We start from the raw sequence: 15,568 nt of genomic DNA, 5'->3' as shown, positions 1-15,568 counted from the left end.
CCTGGGATATGCAATATGTAAGTACTTTCTCCAATAACTGTAAAGCAGAAGAGCTGTAATTTAAAATGACCGAGGAGGCTCTTTGCTCCATGAAAAACAAAAAACTGTAGCACATTTGACAATCACCAGGTTTCAGGAAAAATGCAGGACACGAGTTTCTCACTTCATACAGTCTGTGATCCTGTTTAGGGTCTCAATTACAGCATTTACACAAAACCTTATAGAATTTCAAAACTGGCTGAAAAAAATCCCAGAAATATGCAATCTCATAAGGAGCTGCAAAAGAAAATTTGGGGGGAAAAAAGTAAAACTTTCTTGCCAAGACTTCTTTTTACCTAATGTTCATATTATTAGTGCTAACACCTCAGAAACATACTGGTAGATAAAAATTCACCTTACCCATAATCATCAATCAGGTGGGAGCCAAGCACTACGACATCAAGCTCAAAAAACTGTGGTTCAGCCTTAATACCAAACATAATGGGAGCTAATTTGGAATAATCAGCACGGTTGCAAGTAGCAACGCAAACACGAAGTTTGTGGTTGTTTCCATTCTTCTCCATGACTTCCCTCTGTTTCTGTTTTGAAAGATTCTTGAAGTACACCTCCTGACATAACAGAAAAAAAAAATAAGTGTGTCATTAATAATAGTAATTTACTTACAGCAAGTGGTATACACTTCATGAACACTATACACAAGTGCAGCCAAAACTGTGGGTACACAGTAACTACTCCACTGATAATGGACACCTAGTACCTAATAGAACAAAGTTCTGTTTCCAAAATTTAGAATAGAAATATATTTTTTCTAGTTAAAACTCTCTATTTCTACAAATTGAATACAAATATTCTTTATCAGCAACATTTAAGTATGATGACATTCAGCTGTAATTAAACAGTAAAATGACCTCTCTGTTGTGATGGAAACCTCTGCATAAGTAGAAAAATTATTTTGCCTTAGTAAATGAAAGAAAGGAAGTCTCATATTTCAAATTACAGAATGGAAGAATTCACTGACAGACTCTGTAAACAAAAAGAGGAAGTTTTTGACAAAAAATTTTATGTTTCTCCATTAAACACATTTGGCGAGGTAAAGCAAGTTAAACATTTACTCCTAAATCCTTGCATATCCTATTGTAGGCCAAAGTACATTAAGAAAATCAATAATACAGCATTAGGTTCAAATAAACCAATTAAAAAAGAATACAGCAATAATAACCCCAAAATAACACAAATTTCCTGTCCTCCCAAACAGAAATTACTAATGTAATTAAATTTAAATGTAAAGTAAGTACCATCCTTTTGGTATATATCTAATGTTATGCCAGATTTTTGCTCCACTGTGCAGACCGAATTTTTTCTGGGTAATGCACAAGGCTTGCTTATCCTTGACTCAAGCAGTATCAATCACTCTACTGATTCTGCCAGCTAGAAAAGCATGACAGTACATGATAATTTTAAGAGGAGCAATTCCATGCTCCTTTTAGTTTGCATTCTGATTTTTCAGTAAAGTTCTAAAAGAAAGGCTACTCTGAAATCACACTCTCATGAAACCTACAAAATTCAGCAACTTTCCAAGATTTTTCCATTTTTAAGACATTAGTTTAGGTTTCATCACACTTGCAAAACAATGCTTTGGTGTAATAGCAATATTAGGGTGATCAGGAATCTATGCCAAGTTGTCAAAGGTAAAGTGGTATCTCTAGTTCATCTGCAACCATTATGGCTTTGCAAAACTGACTGGCACAGACATTAGCTAGACTCATATCTAACAGACCCACTGCTTTTCCTCATTTCTAAAACAACCTCTCTTTGGAGGTGGTTCTGAGCAGGACATCCTGTCATTATTTACGCAAAACCTGCCACTAGTTCAAATAAAATGGTGATCAAGATGTGAATGCCACTTCTGATACACCTATAAGCTTGTCTTTGAAACTGCATGAACAATATTAATACAACTAGAGGTAAACCTCTCACAAAACTCTTCCCAGTTTGCCACTGTCACATACATATTCCATATTATATAAAACAAGAAGTCAAAGTAATAAAGGAAAATAAGGAAGTGACAAAGCAAACTTAACCAAAGCCTATTAACTCTAAGTTACCTGTCTGAGCTAGGACAACCACAACCCCTCTAACAAAGTGGTTTCTTTTCATTTATGCAAAGCAGGCTTTTAAGAAGCAGAACAGTTTTCTGTCCTTCCTTTTTCTTCAAGCATTGTCTAAAATTCTAAAAACCTTCCATCCAGACACAGAACATACCGTCTCCTAAAACAATAGGCCTGTAAATCAACAAAAAATAAAATACAGATCCAAAAAATAACTACAGATCCAACAGAACTGAATCACTAGCACACACTTCTTTCCAGCCATGAAGATTACATTTAATTACAGTTGGTATTTGGCTGTAATAATGGTCTCTTGAAATAATTTTAGAGGTAGATGTGGAAACACTCCAAATCTGTCTGAACTGACTAGAACCAAAAGCAATTCCTAGTATTTGTCTATTTCAACTTCTGTTAACATTGTATTTCAAAGAAGAATTATTTCCAGTACTTCCTTAAAACTCTGTAACACAATAGTTTCAAAAAGCTGCCAAGTGAGCCATGCACAGGCCTTGGTGCAGACATGTTTTCTATTGCTGTCAATTTTGAACACCTGCTTATCTGAAGAACCAAAATATTTACCCCAGCATAAGGCAGATAACAATGCAATGTAAGTATCAAATGAATGTGGAAATTTGCCACTAATTAAAGTGGCGTATTGTTTTCAAGGATAACTTGGATGTTTCCTACAGAAACGTGATGTATTGCTACATCACAGTTTAATAACAGACATTATTCAAGCTGGACTCTGACTTTTTTAGAATTTAAATGCAAAAATAATTTTGTATTTTCAGACAGTATTCACTGTCAACAAGTAATGGCCAAGTCCCTTCTTGGGATGAATTCCTTCAAGCAGAGCTGTGATGGCCTCCCTAGCTACAAAATTTTGTTACCACTGTGGTTTTAGAATTTATTATCAACTTTTGCAGGCAAGTCATCTCTTTTCAGAACTGTTCACCAAAATTATTTGAAATAACTAATCACTAACACTTGCCTCTCAGTTTCTAGATGTTTGATTATATACTGAGTTTTATCTACATCAAACTCGAGCTGGGAGATCCTCCTGTGCCAAGGTCTACCTCTTGCACCCTGTGGGTGCAAGCAATCTTTAGCAGAAAGAAGAGATAAAACAGTCTTCCATGAAGGACTACTTGAAATCATTAATCCCCATGTGCTCTGGTCTACTGCTCTTCTATATCCCATCCTAAAGCTTTTAGGTTATTACAGATTCAAGGACTTTTTAAGACTGAGAAATTGTGAGCCAGACTTTACAGCAGTCAAGCAGCTACTATTTCTGCTAGAAGCCCCTGCAGCATGAGACACCCCTTGATCACTGTTTCACAAACAAATGACACCACCTGTATATCCTACATTCTAAATTCACACCTCTGAAGCACTGGGTTATAAAATCAAACACCCTGGACTCTACACTCTGTGTATGCCCACGTGTCGAGGACAATTTCACCTTCCCACTTGCTCTGTTGTGTGGCATACAGGATATTCTGCTGTTCTGCCCTGAGCTCTTCCCACACCCTGTACCGGTATGTGCACTGGCACCACCCATGGGCTGAGACACCAGCTCTGCATCGCCTGTGTGCACACACCCGGGGCCTCTTCTTAGAGCTCAGTGCAGGTGACCAAACACTAAACCGAGCTCCTTCAGACACCCCCAAACACCTCTGTGAGGGTGGAAAAGCATCCATCACCCTGCACCTGTTAGGGAAAAAAATGCTGCCCACCATTCCCCCCAGGAATGCGGCTGATGTCTTTACCAGACCCCTTCCTAGTGGGAGGAATTCTGTGCTTCTCCAGAATACTGATACACCAAGAATCACAGAATATGATGATTCCAATGCTGAATTGGAAGGGACCCGCATGAATCATCGAGTCCAACTCTTATTCTTACACAAGACATCCCGAGCATCCATGTGCCCTAGAGCATTGTCCAAACGCTCCCTGAACCTTGTCAGGCTGGCGCTGTGACCATTTCCCCAGGGAGCCCAGCTACCCTCTGGGTGAAGTGCCTTTTTCTAGCACCCAGCCCAAACCCGCCCTGACGCTTCAGGCCATTCGCTTCTTTCCCAAGTGCAGGGTCTGCCATGGTACTGCCCCGCTTCCGCACCCCCACACGCGGGGAAAAGCCACGCCTGCGGCCCGCCGCTCTCCGTTCCTCTGGACACACCTTTCCCCGGGGGCTCTGGATCCCCGTTTTCCCGGTAAAAGCCCGCACCGCATCTCCGGGGTGCGGGGCACACTCCGCGGGGACGCGCCCCGGCCCGCGCGCTGCCCCGCCCCCGCCGCGCTCCCGCCCCCGGCCCCGCCGCCTCCCCGCACATCTGCGGCGGCCCGGCCCGCCCGGCCCGGGCTCTGCGCGCCGCCTGGCAGTCACCTTGCCCTGCGCCAGCACGGCGGCGGCGGCGCCGCTCCGCTCGCATCCGCCGCGGCAAGCCCCGCCCGCAGGAAGTGACCGCGGGGGAGGCGCTGCCCCTGCCGCGCCCCGCCGGACCCGCGCCCGGGCAGCCCCGGGGGCTACGGCCGCGGGCAGCGTCGCCTTCGCACCGTCACACCAACGCTCAGGCTGGAAAAGACCTCTGAGACCATCGAGTACACCTCAGGACCCAACACCAGCTTGGCAAACAGAGCACAGCCCTGAGCGCCACATCCAGTCTTTCCTTAAACACCTCCAGGGATGGTGACTCCATTGCAACGGCAGCCCATTCCAATGTCTAACCATCCTTTCTCTGAAGAAATTTTTCCTAAAGAGGAACCATATCGTTGAGGTGGGACATCTCTTCTTGTGGGTTTGTATGTGGAATACTCCATAGATACACATCTGAGCGATCCGGTTAAAACTGCTGGATATCTCACAGCTTCAGTGGCGGCTGCCATCGTGTTAAGAGCTTTTAAAGTGGGATTGCTGTAGGAGATGCACAGGTAGGACAAACACAGCCTGCAGGGGTGTATTGGAAGAAGAAGGCAGTTGCGTGATCGTGCAGACCGTGAGGAACTGCGACCCTCCACTCAGGGCACCTGCCAGGAGCTCGTGAAGAGGGCCTGGGCGTGAGCAGAATATTATAATTCTGGCATTAATTCAGCCCAGGGTGTCACCAAATGAAAACTTCATTGTACACAGAACAATCAAAAAAGCTGTTAAACCAACTACCAGATGTTGCTGACATCTGTGTTCCAAGTGGACTGTAGAAGAGATGTGGTTCATTTTCTCATGCTGGAGGGGTTTTGAGGTCAAGTCTCACATTAGTAAAGTGACTGTGACTTGGATTTTATTTCAATACCTCAGGCACCACGTGTAACAACAGCAACCTTGCCCACTACATTCTGCTATGAAAACAACTACCTAAAACATTTCAGTAGCTGGTGTCACACAGTCCCAGTAGAAGGACAATTCTTCACCCATTTTTATCTCTCTGACCTCACATTTGTGAGGTCAGAAATCTGAGTCTAGTGTGGTAGGGCCATATTTCTGAATAAGCCTGTACAACGTTCAGCTATTTGGTACCTGAATTTTGCTACAGTTTTTCTATCCTGATTGTATCTTTGCTCATCCATATAATACCTGAGGGGTCTCAAATCCCTTCTAGTTTTTCCCTTTAATTCTTAGAAAAAATCGCCAAAAGAGTGACTCTTGTGTCTGACATACCTAGAAGAAGGTAGGTGCAAGGAATGAGATAGTTGTATTTCTGACCTTTACCAAAGAGAAAAAGGTTGACTTTCCTAGCAGTTACAAAGATTTGTTAAAAAAGACTTTGAGAAATAATTACTTAAGTCTTCAGCTAAAAGAAAAAATATCTTCAATAGCAATTATTAAAGTAAAAACCCTTTAAGACTTGCCCTTGGGAATTTGAAATGATGATGTGACTGTTCCCCAAGAGAGCTAGAAAGGATCTTATGCTGACGTTCAGAAAGTCCTCAGACAGCTGTGCTTCAGTGAGTCATAACACCTCAAAGACTCAGAGTTTTGAGAATATTGCAGCATACCCACTTCAGAACTTACCAGGCATCTTTGCTTGCAATACTGACCACATGTAGTAATAGCAGCTGGAAGGCACCTTAGGTTCAATTCGTGTCCATTCAAATTATTTTCATTGTTCTCTTCCTTTAAGCACATTGTTTAAAAATCCTAAGTCTACATTCTGGAAATGTCATAATAAATAAATTTGAATTGTCCTCTGTAAATGCTTTCAGGTTAAGCTTAACAGCATATCTATGGCTGGTTTCACTGAAACAAAATGTTGAAGAGCCTGAATCATATTTGAGCATGAGTGTATGGAAGGAGAACATATGGACAGACACTAATTTATACTGGTACTAACACAGCTAAAAGCAACTACACTGAGAGTTAATTACTCTTACAACAGCATCACTGCATCACTTCATGAGATTTTTCTGTAAATGTTCTAATGGTGTTTCAGCATGTTGCAGTAAAAGGTGGAGAAGAAACAAGAAAGTTTAGCTCCTTTTGGTTATTTCTCTCTCACAGACCTCACATATTACATAAACAAGATTAGATTTTTCTTATTACTGAGCCCTGCCTCAAGGCCTTTCAGCAGAGAGACAAATGCTATGCAGAGAGATGAGAGGAAGGAGGAGCCTCAGCCCATGCTCCAGTCAGTTTTATGCTCTGCTGCTCAAAATCTCCAATGACACTCTGAAGCCTTGACAAGGCCTGTGGCTGTGAAGGGGTTCATTAGAGGAGTGGAGTCTTGATATCCAGATAATTCATTGGCACTTCCCCCATCAGAAAGCTTTGCAGGAAGAGTAAAGGCTCTGCAGAGACCATTAAATGGACATTAGTGTCAAAAGTGTTGGGAAATGTTGGATATAGGAGCTTACTAATTTTGGGAGAGGTCATGTTGCTTAAGATCTGAACAGAAGAATCAAGATCAGTGGGTTTGGTTTGCAGCTGGTTTGGATTTGTTGGAAACCTATCCTGCAAGAGGTGAAAGGTGCTGAACAGGAATGGTCTGTGCCTGACAGGGCCCAGGACATGGATAATGTGGACAGCAGAATCAGCAGCAATCTGATCTGCACTGGTGATAAAGCACTGTGTTGCTTATTCTCTTCTGAAAGCAGAGCATTATGACTTTTGAAAAACATCTACATGATGTGAATCTTTTGTATTACTTCCTCTTAATTTTTCATTTATGTCCATTTTATTTATGTCAAAGACGCTTCCACTAAGATTTTCAAAAGCAGCTGTCCATATCAATTGTGTTCTGTCCAGCCTAAAACACCTGAAAGCAACTTGAATTTTAGAGATCAGGGCTTTCAGAAAAGCAGGTCCTTCTGACACAGCCAAACTGATGAATATTCTGACACAGTAGTGTTCAGCTGCTGTAAATGCATTCCATTACAAATATGCCTTGTAGGAAGAGACCAAGTACCATGTACTACATGATATTAGGGGAACATAAACAGTTGCACACAGTAGGGAAAGCCTAACAAGTTTTTACCTTTCTGCATGTTTCTGTTTGTTCCTCCCAGTTAAAACTACCAGGTGAGCTGTGCAGTTAACAGCAACTGTGGGGAACCACAGTTCCTATCTGATGTTCCAGAGAAGGGGAAGAGATGAGGCATAAGACAATGCCATAGATGCTATGAAGAGAGAAATCTGGGGATTTATTTTCTTCTCATCACAACACAGATCTCTTACATCTTTGCTCAGGGTCTTATGCTAACACAAAATGGGCATCTACATATAGCTAAGATTGTAAGACACAGAATTCCCAGCTAAGAGAGATAAAATCAGTAGCTATATGATTTTTTTTTTTTTTTTTTTTTTTTTTTGTCTCTGGAAAGATACTACCCAAAGAAATCAGTGAAGCTGGTGCAGGGAACTATCTTATGAGGAGCAGCTGAGGGACCTTATCACTCTCTACATCTACCTGAAGGGAGATTGTAGCAAGGTGGGGAATCAGTTTCTTCTACCAAGTAAGAAGTGATAGACAAGAGCAAATGATCTACCAGTGGAGGTTTATTCTTGGATATTCAGAAATATTTATTCACTGAAAGGGTTATCAAGCATTATAATCAGCTGCCCAAGGAAGTACTGGAGTCACAATCCCTAGAATTATTTAAAAGGCACATAGATGTGGCACTTGTGATTTAATATTGGACTTGGCAGTGCTGTATTAATGGTTGGACTTGATGACCTTAAGGTTCTTTTCCCATCTAAATATTCCATGAGTCAGTGTAAAAATTAGGTGCTTCAAAAACCCAGGTAACAAGCAGAGTTGTGAATCTCACTGACATAATTAGGAATTAGGAAAAAATATCCCATTTTTTTTTTTCAGAATTTCCAATACTATATAATAGATTACACTTCATTTTTTCCTGATTGGAAAGATGGTATATTCTGGTGTCTAGTGTGTTACAAAATAATGGCATTTGCATGTATCCTATAAAATGTGAGTAAAATTTGTTTTTAACTAGCTAGAGTTGTAGAATGTGATAGATACATGGCATAAAAAGCAACCTCTGTTCTAGAGAATTCCTTGATCAGGAGTGTGTGTGTGGGCTAAGATAATATTCATCTGAAACCCATGCAAAGCACTTGAAAGAGTACGCAAAACCTCAATAGTTTGTTTTTTATTTTTTTCCCCAGTTCATTCAATGTCTTGAGCCTTTATCTTAATTTCAGCTAAAAAGAACACCAAGCCACTAAAAATAGTGGAACTGACCCACTTTTTGCTGTCATCATGTGACTAACTCTGCCTGTGTGATCAGTTTAATTCTTCAAAAGGATCTGTTTTCTTCACTTGTATTCAGTGCTGTTAAGGTTACAGCTTGTCTGCTTCTTCTGAAGCTCCATTCCTTGTTCAGCCCTGCTGGAATGATTGCTGCTGCTGATTTTTTGACACACATGAGATATCCACTGGGAAATCTGAGTTCATATATGAGTTCAACATATCCAAGCTGGATTCAAACCAGTTGGTCTTAAACAGTGATGGCAGCCTAGGCTGGGGTGATTCTTGTGGTGTAATTCTTCCTCTTACTGTGCTGTGCATCTCCACCCCTTGATCAGCAGACAATGTGGTTCACTTAAAACAGCTTGGGGTATGTACAACATTGAATGAGTAGAGTTGCTGTACATACTCAGAGTATTTGGACTTGAGCCAGCACAGAGACCACTTGATTGGAAGCTGTCATCACTAGGTAAAACAGTGGGTAACTGCCAAATGCAAGATCCAATTTCCATCTCAGGTACAGGTGGAAGAACTATCTGTTATACATGAATATATATATATATAATATTCTTATATGTATATATGAATACCTGTTTGAAGGAACCTTGCAGAAGAAACAGCCAAGTTTGCAACTGCCAAAGATGCAAATGTCTCTCATTTGTGAAAGTTAGGAAAGAAAATTCTGTTCAGCTTTCCCAGTTCTTATGTTTAGACTGCCTAGTTTTTCACTTTAAATTTACATGAAGGGTTGAAAAGAAAGTTAGAAGTCTGGCAGGAAGGAGGAATCAAACTCTAGCCACTTCTCACTATTAGTAAATACCTCCTGGTTGCACACACATCTACAGATTCCTCTTTGCTCTTTTTATCCAACTGGTTTGTTTTTGTTTTTGCTTTTTTTTTAATCTCTCCTAATCCTTTAGAGGCTTTTTTGCGTCCTACTTGAATGCAACTGTGTTTTTCATTGTGACCATCAGATGACAAATATTTGAAATATTGTGTCTTATCTGATAATTGCTGATTTTTAATTTTAAGGAATACTAATTCTATTACATAATTACAAAAAACCAAACCATCAAGAAGTGATCTAATATCAGTACTAAAAATAATAGTAAATATGTAAATAATAGTAAACAAGTATTTCCACCCTTTATGCCATATTAAAATAATTTCTTTCATGTGCAGTTTGTGGATTTTGGCTATTAACTGCACTAAGATAAAAAAAATGTGATGAAAGAAGAAAATGAGATTTTAAAGTTACAGTACAAAGATGAGACAGAGAATATAAAAATGGACAAAGAAGTGTAGCAGTAGCTACCCTTCACTAAGTCTGCATTCTCCTGTCTTTTAACAACTAGATACTATTAGGTAAGTTATTCAAATGTCTCCTTTAATCATGTAACTCTCAGAGGAACCACAAATCCTAACCTATTACATGACCACTATAATTCCCTGAAACAAATTCAGATTTTCCATTTGAAGAAGCTTGTCGAGACGTAACAGAAGACTTAAGTGCCAGTCAAAAGCACAGTGGTATCAGGTATTCCACAAAAGTACATCTGTGCTTTTAATTCTGGATCAAGAATAAAATCTTGATTTTGAAGTGCCTGTAGCCCTTATCTTCATTACCAGAAATGTTCATAAAAAGTTTGGTTTTTTCCAAACAACAAATAGATGTCAAGGAATAGTGAAAACAAGCACATAATTTTAAAAAGAGGTTCTGTTTCTAAAGCCTTCCACCAACAAACCTTCTGTAAATGTGCTTTGATTGGACAGTAAATCAAGATCTTGATGATGAAGAGCAAATCTTTGGAATTCAGGATGATATTTAGGGAAAAACCCCAAAATACCTCACATGCTAAATTGCCATTTAGTTATTTCCTTCCGGCTTTTTGATACTGGAAAAAAAAGTCACATGAAGAGCATCTGAGTCAGATGTTATTCTAGAATAGTCTAATTTTCCCAGCTAGATTTGCTATTTATGTCCTTTTATTATGGCTTTGATTTAGTACCAGATGTTTGAATGAAAAATTGTCCAGAATTACAGAAAGATATAAGTAACTGCTAAAATATTCTCTGATTTTTGCAGGAAGAGCAACTCTTCAACAGACCTTCCAACAAACACCCATGTCCTTAGGCTGTGTCGAGTCCCTTCAGGAAAGACCATACACCATTAAGAGGTAGCAACCTATTTTCCCAAGGCCTTCTGTGTGCCAGGGTGTAGGAACTTACTCAGAATCATGTGGACACAGACCACCTTCTGACTGGCCTGACTGAGTACTGCCTATCTGAGGCAGTATTTATAAAAAACTCAGCCTGAATGTCCCTGACAAGGAGACTCCAGGTTGTGAGAGGCTCTCCCTCTTACTTTTCCTGTGCTTTTTGAAACCCTTTTGTGTGTCTCTGAAAGGCAGTTATGAAATCCTGGCATTATGTGGAATGCTCTCATGCCTCTATTTTCTCACACAAAGATCCAATGATCCAGCTCAATCTTTTAATTTGAATTAAAATTTGACTACAATTGTAAGAAAAAGCATACCATTTGAACATGATTTTGTATTTTCAGAGCTAAATACTTAATGGAAAAATCACTATGATTGACTTCTACCACAACTCTGCTCTAGTGTCAATTTTACATAGCCCATAAAAATCTGCCTTCTCCAGGAAGCACAGTGTTGATGGGAATCATGTCCCCGAGTGTGGGCCACCAACCTTCTTACTAGGTAAAATTCTCCAGGCTGCAGGTAGACTTGTTAAGTGTGGTATGCTTAAGGAGCAATGCAGCAGAGGTGAAAATCTTCTGGTAGAAGAGTGTTCCCAAGTCAGACAGTCCACATAGTTCCTGTGTACTGACATTCTCATTTAAAACCTTGGGGGATATGCAAACATTGTATAATTTTCATCAGCACCCTGATTTCCTTAAATGAATGGGGAGCTTTGTTAATTTTCACTTTTGTCCCTGATTAATTTACTCTTTAGTATCTTATGTGCTGACATGGTGGTTTCAGATTTAGATTCAGAGCACCATAGGAAAACACTGCTACAGGAGGGCAAAAAAATGTCAATTAATTTCTTACTTAAAAATAATACAACAGATACATTTTCAGTGCTTTTTTGAAATCCATTTCTTAAAAGCCTAAATCTGAGTTCTAGATGGATGCCTTCACTGGTGAATATCCAAGGTGATATTTCTCAACACCTCCAGATCTCAGGGAGACCTGATGCCAAATCTGAAATCAAAGCTGGCTGGAACACAAGCGGAAAGGGAGGATATGTAAAGAAAAGCTTCAGAGAAAGAACTGACACGTCGGACATTCCGACTGGAATGGAACAGCCTTCTTTGCATGATAGGCACACACCTTTTGTTTTGTATTTTGGCAGAATCACCTCTGGTATCTGTTCCACACCCTTCAAGCGTGCAGAGAGCCATAGCTCCTGGTAGTTAAAACCAGCTGGCAGTCAGCCACAAAACCTGCTCTACAGGTGGCAAAGTGAATGGCCTAGGGCAGCAACACCAGCAGGGCTACTTCCTGCAGTGGCACTGCTGGCCAAAGAGCAAGAATCTGGACCCATCCCAGGCCTTGGCCCCCTCTCCAGTGCCATTTTCCCAGCCTTCCTGCACCTGCTATCCTCCATGCTGTACAGTTCTCCTCCGCCTTCCCCTCAATGTTGCGGTGACTTCACCTGTTAGCTGAACGCCTTCTGAGAAAACCTACCTAAAAAATTACCCCGCAGAGCTCAAGTCCCCTCGTTAACCCACCCTATTCACGCCTCTTCTCCCAAACCCTTTCCAAATCCTGCTTGAAAGTGAATCATTTGAGCGTGAATGCCCTTCTTCCTAAAGTGCTTCTACAGCACCTGGTAGGTTGGGGCCATTCGTCATTACCACAGGTACACAGACAAAATAAAACTGAAAATTAGTCTAGACCCTTGCCGAGACCACCCTCCAGGGCGGGTGAACCTAATGTGGGTGAATCTGATTTCTCGTCTCCCAAATAGTAGAAAGATAGTCACAGTAATAAGAAACAGTGTGCTAGCTTTGGGAAGGTCACCGACTCCCCACAGCTTGCTGTGGACGGGGTAATGAAAAGAGAATCCCGAGAGAAAGGGCACAAATGGGCAACCATTGAGCACAGGTCTCACGAGAACTTCCAAACGCCCAGAACATCAGCGGCACGGCCCCAGCGGGCACGGCCCCAGATGCCGTGTGCCCGGCGGAGACACGGAGGAGGGTCCCGCGATGGCCCTGGAGACGGCGCCCGCCGTGACATCCTCGCCGGGCGGGCAGGCAGCTCCCTCCGTGCCGGAGCCGGCTGGGCGCAGGGCTCGGCGGAGCGCTGCCTCCTCCGCCGCGGCACGGCCCCGCAGCGCCCCCGGCCCGCCCGCGGCCCCCGCGCCCGGCCCCGACTTACGTGAGGGCCGCGGGCCAGCGGATCCCGGCGCAGCGGCGCGTTCGTCCCCATGGCGGCCGCCGCTCCCCTCCGCTTTCCCGGGCCGGCTCCGCCGCTGCCTAGCCGAGAGAGACCCGGGGCCGGGGCCACGCCGCGGGAGAGGCGCCCGGGGCCGGGGCCACGGCGGGACCGCCCCGCAAGCGCCGCCCTCCGCCCGCCGCCGGGAGGGGTCCGCGCGGCGGTGCAAGGCGCCGGAGGGATGAGGGTGCGGGGTGCGGGGCTGTGCTGCGGCTTGTCGGTGCTCCCGGTGATGCAGGCGTGCCGGGGCCCGAGGCTGTGGGACCCGCTGCGTGCGGCCGTCACTAAGCTAAGGCTGCACGGCAGCGTGGGAAGCGGGGTCCGGCTCCGGGTGTTCCCCGGTATCGCCTGCTAGTGCTGCCCCTTGCCTCCGGGAGCCATTCCCCGGCTCGGTGCCCTCAGAGCACAGCGGTGAGGAAATGCAGGCAGCCTTGCTGCTGCCAAGCATCTCTGTGGGTATTACCCGCTCGTGTCCTAGTGCGTTTGACATCACCAGGACTACCCAAATCCGGCCAGAACAACAGGAATCGGAGGCTCAAGGCAAGGAACCTGTCAAGTGAGTCTTCCAAACACAGGTCTAGAAGACAGCAGCAGCCAGAGCTTCACAAGTCTGATTCCAATTTCTTCCCGTCTCAAGACAATGTTTCAAGGCCGTGACGTGCTGGGTCTTGTACCTCTGGCCCCTTGGAAGTGCTGGGCCTGCATGTGTCCCTGTCCCAAGGGAGCCCTGAATCCACCCTTCTCATGCAGAGCCCCCAGCTGCTCTAGGCGCCTGTGACCACCAGTTTCTGGGTCATCTCAGGGTACTTGCAGTTCTTTCGTGAATATCTTTGATTTTTGAGATATGCGCCCTAGCGTTTGCAGAAAAATTGCATATCTCCAGCTGTTCTTTCCTGCTTCTTGTTTCCTTTTTTCCTGGAACATAGCTGTTCAAAGTGACACATAAATTTATAGCACTTCATTCCAGTAAGTGGGTCAGCACACAGCACCTGTAAATTCTACTGACTGGCTTTTTCTCTTTTTTATACTTGTACACAAACAATTCAACAGTAGTGGGTAGCTATGACTATTGCTGTGATATTATTTTAATTTCCATCAGTGTACTATACTGGTTTCTGTTTTGAATCCTCCTTTGTAACCATGGCAGTTTATGATTGGCAGTTTATAATTTTCTGTATTATGTTACTATGTTCCTCGCTGCTCATTTTATCCTGTTGAATATCTACAAGGTAAATTATGAAATAAAAGATCAGAACAAAAGGAAGCACAATAAAGCAGCACAAAAGACTCTAAAAAGCTGGTCATTTGTAGAGCTGGAGAAGAAGGAAACATTTTCTTAGTTTGCTGTAAACAATATATTGCATTTCCCCTCCCATTTTATACAGCTTGCAAATCTGTGTGATTCTCTTTTCTATGTATTTTCACTGTGAGCTCTTTGCTGTCTTCTTCTTTGTCTCAGTAACATACATAATTTTTTCTATTTCTAGTCTAATCTGAAACCCAGCAGTATTACACTCAGTTCTACTGAAGTTTCATCCTGCACATATGTATTTTCAGTTCTTATTTCTTCTCAGCATTGAAACATCCAGTTAATAGATTTTCTTCTCCCAGGGCTGCATTACACAGGTGTATATATGTGGGCATATACATAAATATATATGTAGGTATATAGGTTTTAAATGTATTTGCCAGTTGTGGGAGAAAACAAGCTGTATTGAAAGTTCCCTTTGTGAGATACTTGGTTTCTAAATTTTTTCTGTTGTTGACAAAAAGAGGACCTTAGATTTGGAACTTGAAGCTCTGTTTTTTTCCTCTGGGACGGCAGTACTAAAAAGAAAAACCCAGATTCCCTTGGGCTTCTCTGAACAGCATTCCTTTCTTACTGTACTTTTCCACTTTTGCAAACATTTGTCATCCTGCTTCTTCAAATATCACTCATCATTTGTTTGGCATGGGACCTTTACTTCCTACTCTACTGATGATTAGTACCCTTACAAATAGGCCTTTGTTTTGAATTGATACAAATTCAAGTTCATTTATTTAACTTTTTTTTTCCCCTTTAGTACTATATTCTGTAGCACTGTGGAAAATTCACATCTTCCATGAACTCTGTCTGTTGTGCTACAGGACTGTCTTTTACTTTTCCTGAAACGTAGGAAAAGCAGGAGCCCGGGAGTCTGGGGTGTCAGCCTGAGACCTTATTGATTCTGCTCCAAAAACTCACCAACTCCTTCAGACGGATGAGCACACCTGAGTTCTTGTAGGGACAGTCAAGTGTTCCTGTCCTGGTCCC

At 42.6% G+C, this 15,568-nt stretch overlaps 1 protein-coding gene across 2 annotated transcripts in view; it reads right to left on the bottom strand.

Annotated features, from left to right (window-relative positions):
• Positions 1-13,386, bottom strand: part of GNE (glucosamine (UDP-N-acetyl)-2-epimerase/N-acetylmannosamine kinase) — a 32,591-nt gene extending 19,205 nt beyond the window's left edge. The window contains exons 1-2 of one of the 2 annotated variants that reach the window (XM_079330829.1): positions 13,219-13,386; positions 400-608 (exon numbers count right to left, since the gene is read on the bottom strand). In XM_079330829.1, the coding sequence (XP_079186955.1) occupies positions 400-608; positions 13,219-13,269 (260 nt within the window). In that variant the 5' untranslated portion in view covers positions 13,270-13,386. Of the gene's footprint in view, positions 1-399; positions 609-4,494; positions 4,564-13,218 lie in introns of those variants that run through there. The other variant, XM_079330830.1, reaches the window with a different exon arrangement.
• Positions 13,387-15,568: the final 2,182 nt, after the last annotated feature.

Source organism: Erithacus rubecula (genome assembly GCF_903797595.1).
Source record: "Erithacus rubecula genome assembly, contig: SUPER_Z_unloc_1, whole genome shotgun sequence".
NCBI classification, from domain to species: Eukaryota; Metazoa; Chordata; class Aves; order Passeriformes; family Muscicapidae; genus Erithacus; species Erithacus rubecula.
The sequence above is the reverse complement of the archived record's forward strand: the minus strand, read 5'-3'. Positions and strand labels throughout refer to the sequence as shown.